The sequence below is a fragment of the Hemiscyllium ocellatum genome, chromosome 32 (assembly GCF_020745735.1).
Source record: "Hemiscyllium ocellatum isolate sHemOce1 chromosome 32, sHemOce1.pat.X.cur, whole genome shotgun sequence".
In the NCBI taxonomy this organism is placed as follows: Eukaryota; Metazoa; Chordata; class Chondrichthyes; order Orectolobiformes; family Hemiscylliidae; genus Hemiscyllium; species Hemiscyllium ocellatum.
This window is the reverse complement of record NC_083432.1, coordinates 12,145,546-12,161,259: the sequence shown is the minus strand read 5'-3', so window position 1 is coordinate 12,161,259 and position 15,714 is coordinate 12,145,546. Positions and strand designations below refer to the sequence as shown.

General features: G+C 42.0%; 1 protein-coding gene across 1 annotated transcript in view; it reads left to right on the top strand.

Moving 5' to 3' along the window:
- tlk2 (tousled-like kinase 2) overlaps nucleotides 1–15,259 on the top strand; it is a 218,499-nt gene extending 203,240 nt beyond the window's left edge. The window contains exon 21 of the mRNA XM_060849077.1: nucleotides 9,632–15,259. Coding sequence (XP_060705060.1) covers nucleotides 9,632–9,799 — 168 coding nt within the window. The 3' untranslated portion in view covers nucleotides 9,800–15,259. The remainder of the gene's footprint in view (nucleotides 1–9,631) is intronic.
- Nucleotides 15,260–15,714: the final 455 nt, after the last annotated feature.

Sequence of the window (15,714 nt, the reverse complement as noted above, 5' to 3'; positions counted from 1 at the left end):
TGCCCACAACAGAAGTGAGACTCACCGGCCTATAGTTACTAGGGTTATTCCTACTCCCTTTCTTGAACAAGGGAACCACATTTGCTATCCTCCAGTCTTCTGGCACTATTCCTGTAGATAACGAGGACATAAAAATCAAGGCCAATGGCTCTGCAATCTCCTCCTTTGCTTCCCAGAGAATCCTAGGATAAATGCCATCAGGCCCAGGGGACTTATCTATTTTCACCCTTTCCAGAATTTCCAACACCTCTTCCCTACATACCTCAAAGCCATCCATTCTAATTAATTGTGACGCAATATTCACATCGGCAACAATGTCCTGTTCCTGAGTGAATACTGACGAAAAGTATTCATTCAGTGTCTCCCCAATTTCTTCAGCCTCCATGCGCAACTTCCAACTACTATCCTTGACTGGACCTATTCCTACCCTAGTCATTCTTTTATTCCTGACATACCTATAGAAAGCCTTTGGGTTTTCCCTAATCCTACCAACCAAGGACTTTTCACGTACCCTCCTTGCTGCTCTTAGCTCTATCTTTAGATCCTTCCTGGCTACCTTATAACTCTCAATCGCCCCAATTGAACCTTCACGCCTCATCTTTACATAGGCCACCCTCTTCCCTTTAACAAGGGATTCCAATTCCTTATTAAACCACGGCTCCCTCACACGACCCTTTCCTCCATGCCTGACAGGTACATACTTATCAAGGACACTTGATAGTTACTCCTTGAACAAGCTCCACATATCATTTGTGTCCTTCCCTTGAAGCCTACTTTTCCAATCCACGCATCCTAAGTCATGCCTCACCGCATCATAATTTCCCTGCCCCCAGCTATAACTCTTGCCCTGCAGTGCACACTTATCCCTCTCCATCACTAGAGTAAACATCACCAAATTGTGGTCACTGTCCCCAAAGTGCTCATCTACCTCCAATTCTAACACCTGGCCTGGTTCGTTACCCAGAACCAAATCCAGTATAGCCTCACCTCTTGTTGGCCTGTCTACATATTGTGTCAGGAAACCCTCCTGCACACATTGGACAAACACCAACCCATCTAACGTACTCGAGCTATAGCTTTCCCAGTCAATATCTGGAAAGTTAAAGTCCCCCATAACAACCACCCTATTACTTTCACTGTTCTCCTGAATCATCCTCTCAATCCTTTCTTCTACGTCTCTAGGACTATTAGGAGGCCTGTAGAAAACTCCTAACAGGGTGACCTCATCTTTTCTATTCCTAACCTCAGCCCAAACTACCTCAGATGGCGAGTCTTCATCCATCGCCCTTTCCACCGCTGTATTACTATCTTTGACAAGCAATGCCACACCTCCCCCTCTTTTACCCCCACCTCTGACCCTACTAAAACATTTAAACCCTGGAACCTGCAACAGCCAATCTTGTCCCTGTTCTACCCATTTCTCCGTAATAGCCACAACATCAAAATCCCAGGTACCAACCCATGCTGTAAGTTCACCTACCTTATTTCATATTCTTCTCGCATTGAAGTATACACACTTCAAGCCACCTTCCTGTTTCCAGGCACCCTCCTTCGAGATTGATGCCATGTTCCTAACTTCCCTAAACTCCAGGTCCAGCACCCTAAATCTACAGTCTAGGTTCCCATGCCCCTGCAGAGTTAGTTTAAACCCCCCCAAAGAGCACTAGCAAACCTTCCCCCAAGGATACTGGTGCCCCTCAGGTTCTGGTGTAGACCATCCTGTTTATAGAGGTCCCACCTTCCCTAGAAAGAATCCCAGTTATCCAGAAACCGGAATCCCTCCCTCCTGCACCATCCCTGTAGCCACGCAATTGACCGCTCTCTCTCTCCCTATTCCTCAACTCTCTATCACGTGACACGGGTAACAAACCAGAGACAACAACTCTGTTTGTTCTAGCTCTGAGCTTCCAACCTAGCCCCCTGAAAGCCTGCCTAACATCCTCATCCCTCTTCCTACCTATGTTGTTGGTGCCAATGTGGACCACGACTTCGGGCTGCTTCCCCTCCCCCTTAAGGACCCAGAAAACACGATCAAAGACATCACGTACCCTTGCACCTGGGAGGCAACATACCAAACATGAGTCTCTCTCGCTCCACAAAACCGCCTATCTATGCCCCGAACGATCAAGTCCCCAATAACTATTGCTCTGCTCTTCTCCACCCTTCCCTTCTGAGCAACGGGGATAGGCTTCGTGCCAGAGGTCTGAATCCCATTGCTTACCCCTGGTAAGTCGTCCCCCCCACAAGTATCTAAAATGGTATACTTGTTCTTGAGGGGAACGGCCGCAGGGGGTCCCTACACTGGCTGCTTCCTCCCAGTCCCCGTCACTGTCACCCATCTGTCTGCAATCTTTGCAGTTACTACTTCCCTAAAGCTCTGATCTATGACCCCCTCTGCCTCCCGAATGATCCGAAGTTCATCCAACTCCAGCTCCAGTTCCCTAACACAGTCTTGGAGGAGCTTCTGAGCTCCTTTGTAGTAATCTTCTAAAGCTGTGCTAGATCCTTGCTTCCTCCACCTTGCGTAAGCTGCCTTCTTCCTTTTGACGAGAAACTCCTCTGTTCTCATCATCCAAGGTTCTTTAATCTTACCCCTTCTTACCTGTCTCAGAGGAACAAATTTGTGCATCACTCACAACAACTGCTCCTTAAATAGTCTCCACATGTCTGCTGTGCCCTCTCTGTGGAACAATTGCTCCCAGTCTGTACTTCCCAACTCCTGTCTGATAGCGTCATAATTTCCTTTTCCCCAATTAAATGTCTTCCTTCGGTAACTGCACCTTTCACTCTCCAAAGCTATGCTAAATGTGAGGCAGTTGTGATTACTTTCACCAAAGTGCTCTCCCGCCACGAGATCTGACACCTGTCTCGGCTTGTTGCCGAGCACCAAATCCAAAATAGCCTCCCCCCTCGTCGGTCTGTCTACATACTGAGTAAGGAAACCCTCCTGAACACACCTGACAAAAACGGCTCCTATCGATATTGCGAAAGTTGAAATCACCCATAACAACAACCCTGCTACTTCTGCATTTTTCCAGAATCTGCCTGCCTATGAAATCTTCAATCTCTCTACTGCTATTAGGTGGTCTGTAGAAAACCCCCAATGCGGTGGCTATTCCTTTGCTGTTCCTAACTTCCACCCATACTGACTCAGTAGACAAACCTTCCTCAACAACCTTTGTTTCTGTAGCTGTGATACACTCTGATTCACAATGCTACACCCCCTCCTCTTTTTCCGCCCTCCCTGTTCTTTTTAAACGTTCTAAACCCTGGAACATCAAACAACCATCCCTGACCCTGTGAAACTCACGTCTCCAATATGGCCACAAGATGGTAGCCCCAAATGCCACTTGACTAATTCCATTTTTTTGTCTCTTGGCTCATAAGCCTGGAAGCTACAGAAACACAAGTGAATCAAGTGCTGTTTAAATGTTACATGTTTCTAATGTAACCATTCTTTCAGACACTGAGGTCCAAACTCTATCCACCTTCTGGGTGAAGGAATTCTCCATTTTCTCCTTAGTCACCTGCTTCTCTCCTTGAATCCATGGTTCCTGGTTGGAAAAAATGGAAAAATAGCCTTCCTATCTAAGCTGCCTGAACCCCTCCTAATCTTGTATACCTGTATCAGGTAACTTTTCAACCTTTGCTGCAGGGAAGACAACCCTAATTTATCCATTGTTTCTCATAGCTCAAACCCCACCAGCCTGAGCAGCATCCTGATAAATCTCTGTGTCAGAGTGGCTGCAATCATATCCTTGCTCTAATGTGATGATTAGAGGGGTAATGTAATGTATCTTCAGTGACATGCTGTGCTTCCTATCATTGAGTGTACATAGAACATAGAAGCTTTTTTAAAAATTAGAAAATCATAGAACATAGAACGTAGAACAATACAGCACAGAACAGGCCCTTCGGCCCACGATGTTGTGCCGAACATCTATCCTAGATTAAGCTCCCATCCATGTACCTATCCAATTGCCGCTTAAAGGTCGCCAATGATTCTGACTCTACCACTCCCACGGGCAGCGCATTCCATGCCCCAACCACTCTCTGGGTAAAGAACCCACCCCTGACATCTCCCCTATACCTTCCACCCTTCACCTTAAATTTATGTCCCTTGTAATACTCTGTTGTACCCGGGGAAAAAGTTTCTGACTGTCTACTCTATCTATTCCTCTGATCATCTTATAAACCTCTGTAAAGTCACCCCTCATCCTTCGCCGTTCCAACGAGAAAAGGCCGAGAACTCTCAATCTATCCTCGTACAACCTATTCTCCATTCCAGGCAACATCCTGGTAAATCTTCTCTGCACCCTCTCCAAAGCTTCCACATCTTTCCTAAAGTGAGGCGACCAGAACTGCACACAGTACTCCAAATGTGGCCTAACCAAAGTCCTGTACAGCTGCAACATCACTTCACGACTCTTGAATTCAATCCCTCTGCTAATGAACGCTAATACACCATAGGCCTTCTTACAAGCTCTATCCACCTGAGTGGCAACTTTCAAAGATCTATGTACATAGACCCCAAGATCCCTCTGTTCCTCCACCTGACTAAGAACCCTACCGTTAACCCTGTATTCCGCATTCTTATTTGTTCTTCCAAAATGGACAACCTCACACTTGGCAGGGTTGAACTCCATCTGCCACTCCTCAGCCCAGCTCTGCATCATATCTAAGTCCCTTTGCAAACGACAACAGCCCTCCTCACTGTCCACAACTCCACCAATCTTCGTATCATCTGCAAATTTACTGACTCACCCTTCGACTCCCTCATCCAAGTCATTAATAAAAATTACAAACCGCAGAGGACCCAGAACTGATCCCTGCGGAACTCCACTTGTAACTGGGCTCCAGGCTGAATATTTACCATCTACCACCACTCTCTGACTTCGACCGGTTAGCCAGTTTTCAATCCAATTGGCCAAGTTTCCCTCTATCCCATTTCTCCTGACTTTCCGCATAAGCCTACCATGAGGAACCTTATCAAATGTCTTACTAAAATCCATGTACACTACATCCACTGCTCTACCCTCATCCACATGCTTGGTCACCTCCTCAAAGAATTCAATAAGACTTGCAAGGCAAGACCTACCCTTCACAAATCCGTGCTGGCTGTCCCTAATCAAGCAGTGTCTTTCCAGATACTCATAAATCCTATCCCTCAGTACCCTTTCCATTACTTTGCCTACCACAGAAGTAAGACTAACTGGCCTGTAATTCCCCGGGGTTATCCCTATTCCCTTTTTTGAACAAGGGCACAACATTCGCTACTCTCCAGTCCCCTGGTACCACCCCCGTTGACAGTGAAGACGAAAAGATCATTGCCAACGGTACTGCAATTTCCTCTCTTGCTTCCCACATAATCCTAGGATATATCCCGTCAGGCCCGGGGGACTTGTCTATCCTCAAGTTGTTCAAAATGTCCAACACATCTTCCTTCCTAACAAGTATCTCTTCTAGCTTACCAGTCCGTTTCACACTCTCCTCTTCAACAATACGGTCCCTCTCATTCGTAAATACTGAAGAAAAGTACTTGTTCAAGACCTCTCCTATCTCTTCCGACTCAATACACAATCTCCCACTACTGATCTTGATCGGACCAACCCTCGTTCTCGTCATTCTCATGTTTCTCACATACGCATAAAATGCCTTGGGGTTATCCTTGATCCTGTCCGCCAAGGATTTTTCATGCCCTCTCTTAGCTCTCCTAATCCCTTTCTTCAGGTCCCTTCTGGCTATCCTGTATCCCTCCACTGCTCTGTCTGAACCCTGTTTCCTCAACCTTATGTAAGCCTCCTTTTTCCTCTTTACTAGACATTCAACCTCCCTCGTCAACCAAGGCTCCCTCACACGACCATTTCTTTCCTGCCTGATAGGTACATACATATCAAGGACACGTCGTATCTGCTCCTTGGAAAAAGTTCCACATTTCCACCACATCCTTCCCTGACAGCCTATGCTCCCAACTTATGCTCCTCAAATCCTGTCTTACAGCATCATAATTTCCCTTCCCCCAATTGTAAAATCTACCCTGTTGTGCGCACCTATCTCTCTCCATAACCAAGGTGAAAGTCACAGAATTGTGGTCACCATCACCAAAATGTTCACCCACTAACAAGCCCATCACTTGTCCTGGTTCATTACCGAGTACCAAATCCAATATGGCCTCCCCTTTGGTTGGACAATCTACATACTGAGTTAGAAAAGCTTCCTGGACACACTGCACAAACACCGCCCCATCCAATCTACTTGATCTAAAGAGCTTCCAATCAATATTTGGGAAGTTGAAGTCGCCCATGACTACGACCCTGTGGCTTCTGCACCTTTCCAAAATCTGTTTCCCAATCTGTTTCTCCACATCTCTGCTGCTATAGTAAACACCCAACAAGGTGACTGCACCTTTCCTATTTCTGACTTCAGCCCATACTACCTCCAAAGGCAGATCCCCCTCAAACTTCCTTTCTGCAGCCGTTATACCATTTCTAATTAGCAATGCCACCCCACTTCTTTTTTTACCACCCTCCCTAATCTTACTGAAACATCTGTAACCAGGAACCTCCAACAACCATTCCTGTCCCTCATCTATCCACGTTTCCGTGATGGCCACAACATCGTAGTCCCAGGTACCGATCCATGCCTTAAGTTCACCCACCTTATTTCTGATACTCCTTGCGTTGAAGTATATGCACTTGAGCCCATCTCTGTGTCCGCAAGTATTCCCTGTCAGTGCTACCTTCTCCACAGCCTCCCTACATTCTTGGACATCCTGACACACAGCTAGCTTACTTGCTGGACTACAAGTCCAGATCCCATCCCCCTGCCAAATTAGTTTAAACCCCCCCGAAGAGTGCTAGCAAACCTACCCCCCAGGATATTGGTGCCCTTCTGGTTCAGGTGCAACCCGTCCTGTTTGTACAGGTCCCACCTTCCCCAGAATGCAGTCCAATTGTCCAAATACCTGAAGCCCTCCCTCCTACACCATCCTTGCAGCCACGTGTTCAACTGCAGTCTCTCCCTATTCCTTGCCTCACTGTCAAGTGGCACCGGCAACAACCCAGAGATGATGACTCTGTCTGTCCTAGCTTTTAGCTTCCAGCCTAACTCCCTGAGCTCTTGAATGACCTCCCCACCCCTCTTCCTACCTATGTCGTTGGTGCCAATGTGTACCACGACTTCTGGCTGCACACCCTCCCCCTTAAGGATTCTGAAGGCACGGTCCGAGACGTCTTGGACCCTGGCACCCGGGAGGCAACAAACCATCCGAGAGTCTCGCCCATGTCCACGGAACCGCCTGTCCGTCCCTCTAACTAGAGAGTCTCCTATAACTAGCGCTCTCCTGCTCTCCCCCTTTCCCTTCTTAGCCTCAGAGCCAGACCTCACGCCACAGACCCCTTCACTGCAGCTTACACCTGCAGTGTATTTACACTGGCAAATTTATCTTCAAATTCATGCTTGTATGTTTCTTGTGCCTCCTGGAAATTTAAATAATCTTCAGAAATAGGCACTTCAACTCAGTTTCTTGATTGCTTTCACAATGGTTACCTTGGCTCTGTTTTGCCACATGCTTACTGAGATTTGTATAATACAAATAAATTCACCTTGTTTAATTTAACATTCTTACCAAGCAATCCTAATGCCACATTTAAAGTTTAAACCACAATTTTAGTAGTGTAATTCATTTCCCTTGTTTTTACTTGTTTGTAAGTGTGATTTTGTTGACGTGTTAGTGACCTCAGTATTATGGGTCAGTGGAACCAAGGAGATCAGTCAAGTTAGGCAGTTAGTTGCTTGACAATGAAATGTTTGATAACCCCATTACAAAATTATGTACAGCCAAATGTAGTTAATGTAATGCACTCTTTAGCTTGTTGGGATTAACCAGGGAAAGATCAGGTTTATAGACAAACTCACAGGCTCCAGATTTAAGGCCTTTTTGTTTTTGCTTGTCAGCTAGGCAGGCAGTTGACTTCTAAATGTCTTTACTACCCTGAGAGAGATGTATTTTGTACTGGTCTGACATGACTGTGGATTTATAAATATTTTCAAGGGTAGTCCAGGATTAATTCAAATAAAAATAACCAGGCATGGCAGGTGTAGCAGCAAGGTGAGTTATAGAAGTCATGGTTTAGGATTCTATAGCCATTTAAGTGACTTGTGTGAGAACAATTTTCCAGAAGGGAGCAGTTTCTCTGGACAGTTTGGCCATTTATAAGCAGCTAAAAAATGACTTAGATATGTCACAGATGGTCAGTTGTTTTGCACAACATGGATTTATTTACCATCAATTTCTGGTGTTACCTGCAGCTTGTTCTGTTTAATTTATGAGAAGCAAGACTTTTTAGAGATCTGTAGATACCAGAAGTATATGTGGAAGTTAAAACCACAAAGAGAGAAATAATTTATATTTTCCAGAAGATATTCTGCGTTAAATAAATTGCTGCAAAAAAAAGCTGGAGGAGCATGAGGTCATTTTTTAGCCTTGGAAAACTGAGTCACTTCGTACCATTTTGCCACATTTGATAATGTCTGCCTTTCTTCCTGTTGTGGATAAAGCATTCTAAGAAACTAAACTGAATGACACCTCATCAACTGTAACTTGCTTTCAGAGATATTAATGGAGTACGTATGGGCAGCCTTCAGTTTAGTAAGAGCATGGTCATTAGCTCTATGTTAAGCACCATGTGCTTAGGAACCCCACTCTAACATGGCAGCATCTGCCACATTTACCGCAGAGCAAGTTATTGAATTGAGCAGGTGCACTATTCACTGGCCTGTTTTTTCTGGTCCTTCTTTGTCAGCTGCGTCCCCTTTTCAGAATCTTTGCAGTTCAGACATGTTCTTGGTAGTACAGTGACCTGCAACTGGTGATCTGCTTCTGGTGCTCTGTCACATTCACACTGAATTCCTGTAACCTTTGAACTCTTCAGTCACCCCAAAACTATCCTGAATGAGCTGATAAGATATTTGCATAAATCTCTTCCCTATTGTTGGGCAGATTTGCTATTTAGCATGTCTGGAACTGTCTTCTGCATAAATGTTACCAGTCATATATTGCTGGCTTGCTCAACACAACAAAGGGGATACAAGAAAGGATTTTGTCAAAGTGATCAAAATGGCTAGGGGTTTCGATTAAATCGGGGAAAATGATTTTCATTGATGGCTGTGGTCACTAGAGACTGAGGATTGTCAGGACAGCAAATGCTGAGCAGAAATGTTGAAATTCACTGTTTTAATTGATAAAAGTTTTTTATGACTGTTAATGGGGGCAAAGAGGAACTATTAAATGTGTAGTTTTTCAGATATGATTAGAAAATTCAAAGTGAATGGTCTTTCTTTGCATTGTGACATCCTGGACACACGTTCCTCTTGGAACAATTCCAAATGGTTTTCCAAAGAAAATGTCACATGACTATTCATGCAATATTTAATCTTCTCATTTGAGAATTAAGCAAAACCTACATTACAGTTCCCTTCTTGATTGTAATAGTTAACTCCAGAATAAAATATTTATGTCTTTATTTATTCTGATTTGCTTCCTTATCAATACCAAGATAGTCTGATGCTTGTCAGCTTTTGGGAATTCTACACTTTAATGAGAATTTTTCTTTCTCTCATTCTGCTGCAGGCTTTTATTCGTCGCTGTCTGGCATATCGTAAAGAGGACCGGATAGATGTTCAGCAACTTGCCAGTGACCCATACTTGATGCCTCATATTAGAAAATCGGTATCTAGCACCAGCCCAGGTGTGGTTGCATCAACCTCTGGATCATCTAATAACAACAGTTCAAACTGAGCATGCAGACGATCCACTAAGAGGGCACATAACACAAAAGGAGTACAGAATCTGTACTAGTAATATCCTGATTTATACCAGGTGTTTTCTCTGTGTCTGTCCAGCGTGGGGAAGAACGTCCTCACAGATTCTCTGAAGCGAGATGGACAAAGACTGCGATGCTCCAGGCTGGAAGCAAGGAGGCGATGGCAGAGGCTATGAATCACGGACCATGACTGATGGCTGCTAATGAAAAGGACAATGATCAGAATCTGCATCTTTCTCCCATGTCCCTTGGCTGTAGTTCAGACACAGCCATGAACTGAAAGTGGCTGTGTGCTAGAAGAGAGTAAGCAAGATGGGTGTTTGTTTTTAAATCTTTCTAAGATATCTTCTATCTATCCCCTCACCCCAAATGCACACATGGGTGTGCACAAACGAGCACACACAACGCAAATTCACATATACATCCAAATATACACTTCCCTGCCAACCTGCAAAATGACTGAATGACATTTGTTCCACGTTGAGCACAAGTGTGGGGACTTGATTGTTCCAAAGTTTGGAGCTGCCTCTTGGTGTTGGTGGCTGTTTTTGAGTCAGTTAAACACAAGGTCCTTTTAGTCTTTCTTAAAAAAAAATTGAAGTTTTTCTCTTCCTAGTCCTTCCCATCCCACCATCCCATATCTCTGACCTTTTGATTCTGTTTCTCTGTAGCTTTTTCTTGCACTGTTCCTTCAGTACCTTAATATGTTGCTCACTTTCTGCTCAGGTGGATGTAGATTGAGACACAGACAACACTAAGGCTTTGAGGAACCTGCAACAGGAAAAGTACCTTGAATTGACACTGAGGCATCTTCTCTTTCAGCCTCTCTTTGCTTTGTTTTCATCATTCATGTTTTTTTTCATTTATCCCTCTTGCTTACATTCCCCAAACCTGGGCAGTTCATTTCTGCTTTTGGTAAACTCCTGTTTTCTGAATGTGTATTCTCAATTCAGTTTGCATTTCTATCAGTATACTAATATTTGTGATCCATGGTTTCCATGTAGTTCTTTTTAAATTTTAAGTTAAATAACTGAAGATATTCACCTGGCAAATTTCAGTGTCTGGCTTCCACGTGACTTGTTTTATTTTCATTTTACAGGAATAAATCTTTCAGGGTGGGATATTGTCTTTGTATATTAATAATTCAAGTTCAGAGAAATGAATTATGATGTTTTGCAGTCTAGCTCAGATCAGTAAAATATTGACACCATTTGCTCCTGACATGTCCCTTTCCACCAATGTAGGGACCATGCATTGTTGTGTAACCAAACAACCAGTTAACCACCTACATCTGATCACAGACAAGTTAGAGTTAGGGAAAACCTTTCTTAAACCTAACTCAGGACAGGGGTTTGACATAGTTGGTCAGATGTATCAAAAACACTATACCCCTAGGAGATATTTAAATTTCTGAATAAGCAGAATACAGTTCTTGAACACTTTCCCAAATATTGTATGAAACGTGAGTTTTTAACATGAGTTTGAGGGAAAAACTAGCAACAAAAAGTGTGGAGTTTTTTTTTAAAAGGAGTAAATTTCTTGTTGCAGTGGAGTAAAATTTAGGTTAAATGAGGCAACTTCAACTCAATCAGAGCCTTACACAACATAACAAGGCCACTTAATCCATCATGCCAGTGCTGCCCCAGTTTTTTGTTTGTTGGGTTAGTTAATCCATTTGAACACTCTTAAATTAAATTATCATGTTTGCCTTCACTGAAGTAGAAAGAAGACTCCATGTTTTTCCTTTATATTGAGAGCCACTATTGATTACTCAGTCAAGGTTAACTGAATCTGAACATCCTTTTCTGGGGAGAGTAGTCTTGTTCCTGACTTCTTACTAAGTGTGGTGCACCAGAAATCTCGGACAACAGTAACATATTGTGCACTTGCATCCAAAGTGGCTTAGATTGGAGAGGGTGCTACAGTCTTAATCTATTAGTGTTCTCCCTCCCTCTGCCTTCTCGTGATGCCTTTATCTTTCATTTTCCTTCTGCTACGTTATCCTCCTCCTCTCTTGTACATGCAAGCACTGTCTCAGTGGGTCTCACTGCATCACTGTTGCTTTTCCACCTCCATAATTTTCATCAGCAAGTTTCTTGAGGTCACAAGCTAGGCCTATTGAAATATGTAAGTTTCAACTAATGTCCTTCCGCACTGTACAATTTGTTACCTATTCACCCTCATTTCAAACGAGAGAATGTTTAAGGATCCTCTTTTTATTAAAAGGGGGCAAATACCCCTTTACTTTTACATTGAGTATTTTGATCTTAACTTTTCACAATAGTAAGATAAAGTGTGACAAATTAACTTTCCCTCTGGTATAGCTTAGAATTCAAATCCAAACCTGTTCAGACAAGGATATTGCTTCAGCTTTGTGTGGTGAATTCCTGATGGAGGGTTGAGAGTATCAGATGGCAAAATGGCTTAATGTGGAATATACTACTAAAATTGAGTACAAGAGAATTGTAATTTCACAAAACTTAGTGCAGATTTACCCAGTAACCTGTTTGAAGTGATTTTGCTACAAATCCTGCTAGTCAATGTTTAGTCAACAAAAGCTGAGCAGAATTTCAATGTTACAAATTTTTAAGGTTGGAATTGCTCCTAGATCTTGCCGTGGCCAAGCCTGATTGCATTTAGTTCCAAAGAAAAGTGAAGTTCTGCATGAGTGGCTGTATTGAAGCCTTAAGCTCCCATTTCTAACTGGATCCACTCAACCTTAAGGCAATACCTGGACTGGCATCTACAGGAGCGCTTCCTTGTTGAAATATGGAAAAAATTACTACTTAAGAAATAGTGTATAAGATTAAATACATTACATTTGCTCCTCCCCCAAAATAAATCAAAATTTCCGAGTTTCTAGGAAGCCATTGAATCATTGTCATTGTTATTGAAAATAAGGGCACTATGAAGTTATATGGTTGTTGTCACCTGGTTTTGTCCAGAAGTTAGTGGTTCTGCATGCAAAGTAAATATTCATGTCTGAGTTTAGAGGCTGCAGGAGTAAAGTAAAAAAGCAAACCAACCTGGTTGATCATTAATGCTAATGTTGATCTAAATTTTGTGGCATTGTCTGTGCAGAATGTTTGAATAAGTCTCTAATTGAGAGAGAATCATCCACACTTGTATTAATACAGAGTAACCAGCCTGAATTCTCTAGCTGTCTCCAAAACATCATTAAGGACTAACAACACTGGGCTGGTTAAATGTCTTTTCTGTTTTTTTTAAAAATTAGATTCAGCTTTTATATTGATTTTGTTAAAGGACCAAGGCAAATTATTGCACAATTCAAGTTCAGTAAATTGCAGTTTGGCAATCTGTGGTAATCACATTTGGTTGGCTTGTGAAATAAGTCATGTTCTCTTTTTTAAAACTAACATTATCTGAAATTGTAGGTCATGTGCAGGCATCCCTGGGGAAAAGGCTTAGAGCTTAGTCTAGCTCCTGGTGATTTGCAACTAGAGGTTGCTCCATGCAAAGAAAAGTATTTCAGCCAAGTTGTTTAGGATTGGTGCTTGTGTTCTTGATAGCAAAGCCCTTCTAAGAAGACAAAATGTTGTCTGTAACTCTCAGCTTTGCTCCCAAATCTCTGGGACTGCATTTTTATTTCTCCTGAGTCTGAAATGATGGTGGATTGTGGAAGGAGGGAGAATCGTAGTAAAGTTGAGACTGACTTTGTCCAAAGCCCAGCACAAACTGGAAATTTTGTATTTTCTGGTCATGATCTATTTGTGGAAGTTCATGTAACCATTAATCTCATCACTGCAAGCAGCGCATTATCATTCTAAACAAACATTCTCCCAGAAACAAACATTTACAATCAAAACAAGGACATGTCTTGGATAAATCTTAATATCGGCAGAGGAAAATTAAATTGATGTTTTTGTGCAAGAAGATGTTAATCCATCACATCGGATGGTATGAACAGCAGAAATGGATCTCTGGAAAATGTTTGGAAATAAGATTTGTGCAGATCTCTCTTCAATGTGTCAACACAATTATTTTGCACAGTTGGTCATTCTCTTTGTGAGAGTTCAGATTTTTTTATTTCTCTAGGAGACTCATCTTGTCAGAATCGAAAGATCTGGATTTTTTTTTGTTTTCCCCACATACATCTCGACTGTCGTCTTAACATTCATTTCAACTCTCAATATTTAGGCATGTGCAGCTAATAGAGGGTACTGTACTACACGTTATTGATGAGCCATTAAAAGATGTGATGCAAAGTAAATATGACTTGAGTTGCAAAAGTTGCTCTTATATCTTTTTAAAATACTTCTTAAATATTTTAAACACTGGAGCCGCTTTTCTTCAGAGGAGGAGATCTACTTGGTGCTTACATACAAATCATCCTGTTTATTCCTGTTCTAATAAATATCCAACAGAGTTAAAGGTGTTCTTACAGTTCTTAGTTTATTATGGTGGATTTCACGAGAATGTGATAAGTCTTTTTAGCAGATTGGAAAGTTAATCCATTTAACACTGATTGTAATACCCTAGAATATAATACCCTGCAGAAGTTCCATGACACATGATCGAAAGAGTACAAGATTTTCTTAGTGGGTTTAGTCAGTCCCCAATATATTGGGTTTGATCGTATATAATTTTTTTTCCAGAAACGTTTTCAGATGAGGATTAAAATAATTCTGACTTTATTAAAATAAACTGATGTCACAAATTTGGATCCCAGTTTTTAAGTGCATACTGCTTGATGGAAAACACCCCTTTTTGTTTCTTCCATCTATCACTTATTTTCTGTTTGAAATTTTGTGTTCCTCAGTTCATTCACAGCTGACGGATAATCTTTGACTAACTCCTCCTCCCTCTTCACCTTTACATTCTTTTCCCCTTCCCACCCCAACTTACTGTCAGATCTCAAAGGTGCAACCCACAGCTAAATCCTTCAGTAACGTGCTCTTATGGCTGAGTGTCATTCAGCACTTGCACATGTTGCGAAACTTTGGTTTTTTTGAGTGTTCCTTTCAGTTTATTTCATTGCAGCTAGTTTAAACACTGTGAATAATTCCTGGTTTGGTAAGCTTACAGACCAGTTTATTTCTCCCTGTGGTTCCTCTTTCCAACTATTCTGTTTTTTTAAAATGAAATTTGTACAAATGCCTCTATTTAACTGTATACTGTAGTGGTATGATGACGATTCTGATTTCAACTACATGAGCCTCTCCTAGACTACAGCTTTACTTTTAATGTACAAAAGAGAAACAAAATGAAGGGGTGAGTTTAAACCGGTACGGATATTTTCTTTTGAATCAAAAGGAAGGTACCATGAAGCCCCTGTGAGTATGTGTCACTGTGAAATACATGCTTGGTTAATGACCCAGTCTGTGGATGAGGGTTGCTGTGTATATTTCAATAAATTGTATTGCTTTGACTGTGCAGATTCCAAACCGTTAGATGTCCATTGATAGCTGCTGCAGTGTAGAAATTGTTTCTTTTATTCATCTGCTAATAAATTGAAACTTATAACATTTTTTTTAATATTCCTGAATTCTTTTCTCTTGTCTGATGTTCAAGTTGTCTGCTCTGGATAGCCTCCAGTCCTGTTGCTATGACTGGGAACTGGGTGTCATAGCTGATGAAATATTGCTACTTCAAATCATAGCTTTGGATACGGAGCTAGAAAAATATTTCTCTGGTTATTGGGAAGATGAACTTAAATACCTCTCTTGGCCTAAATTGAAGTGAATATATAATATACTGGGTTTCTGCATAAGAAAGGAAGCAGTGTCTGATTTGATGTTTAAAGAAAAACTATTTTAAAAAGAATTTGATTTGAAGATTGTTCCAGGGAGAAGCAGGCACAAACATGTGTACAAATTGCATGTATGAGTAGGCTCCTCAAGATGCTTCACCATTCTCAGTGAGGTGTATC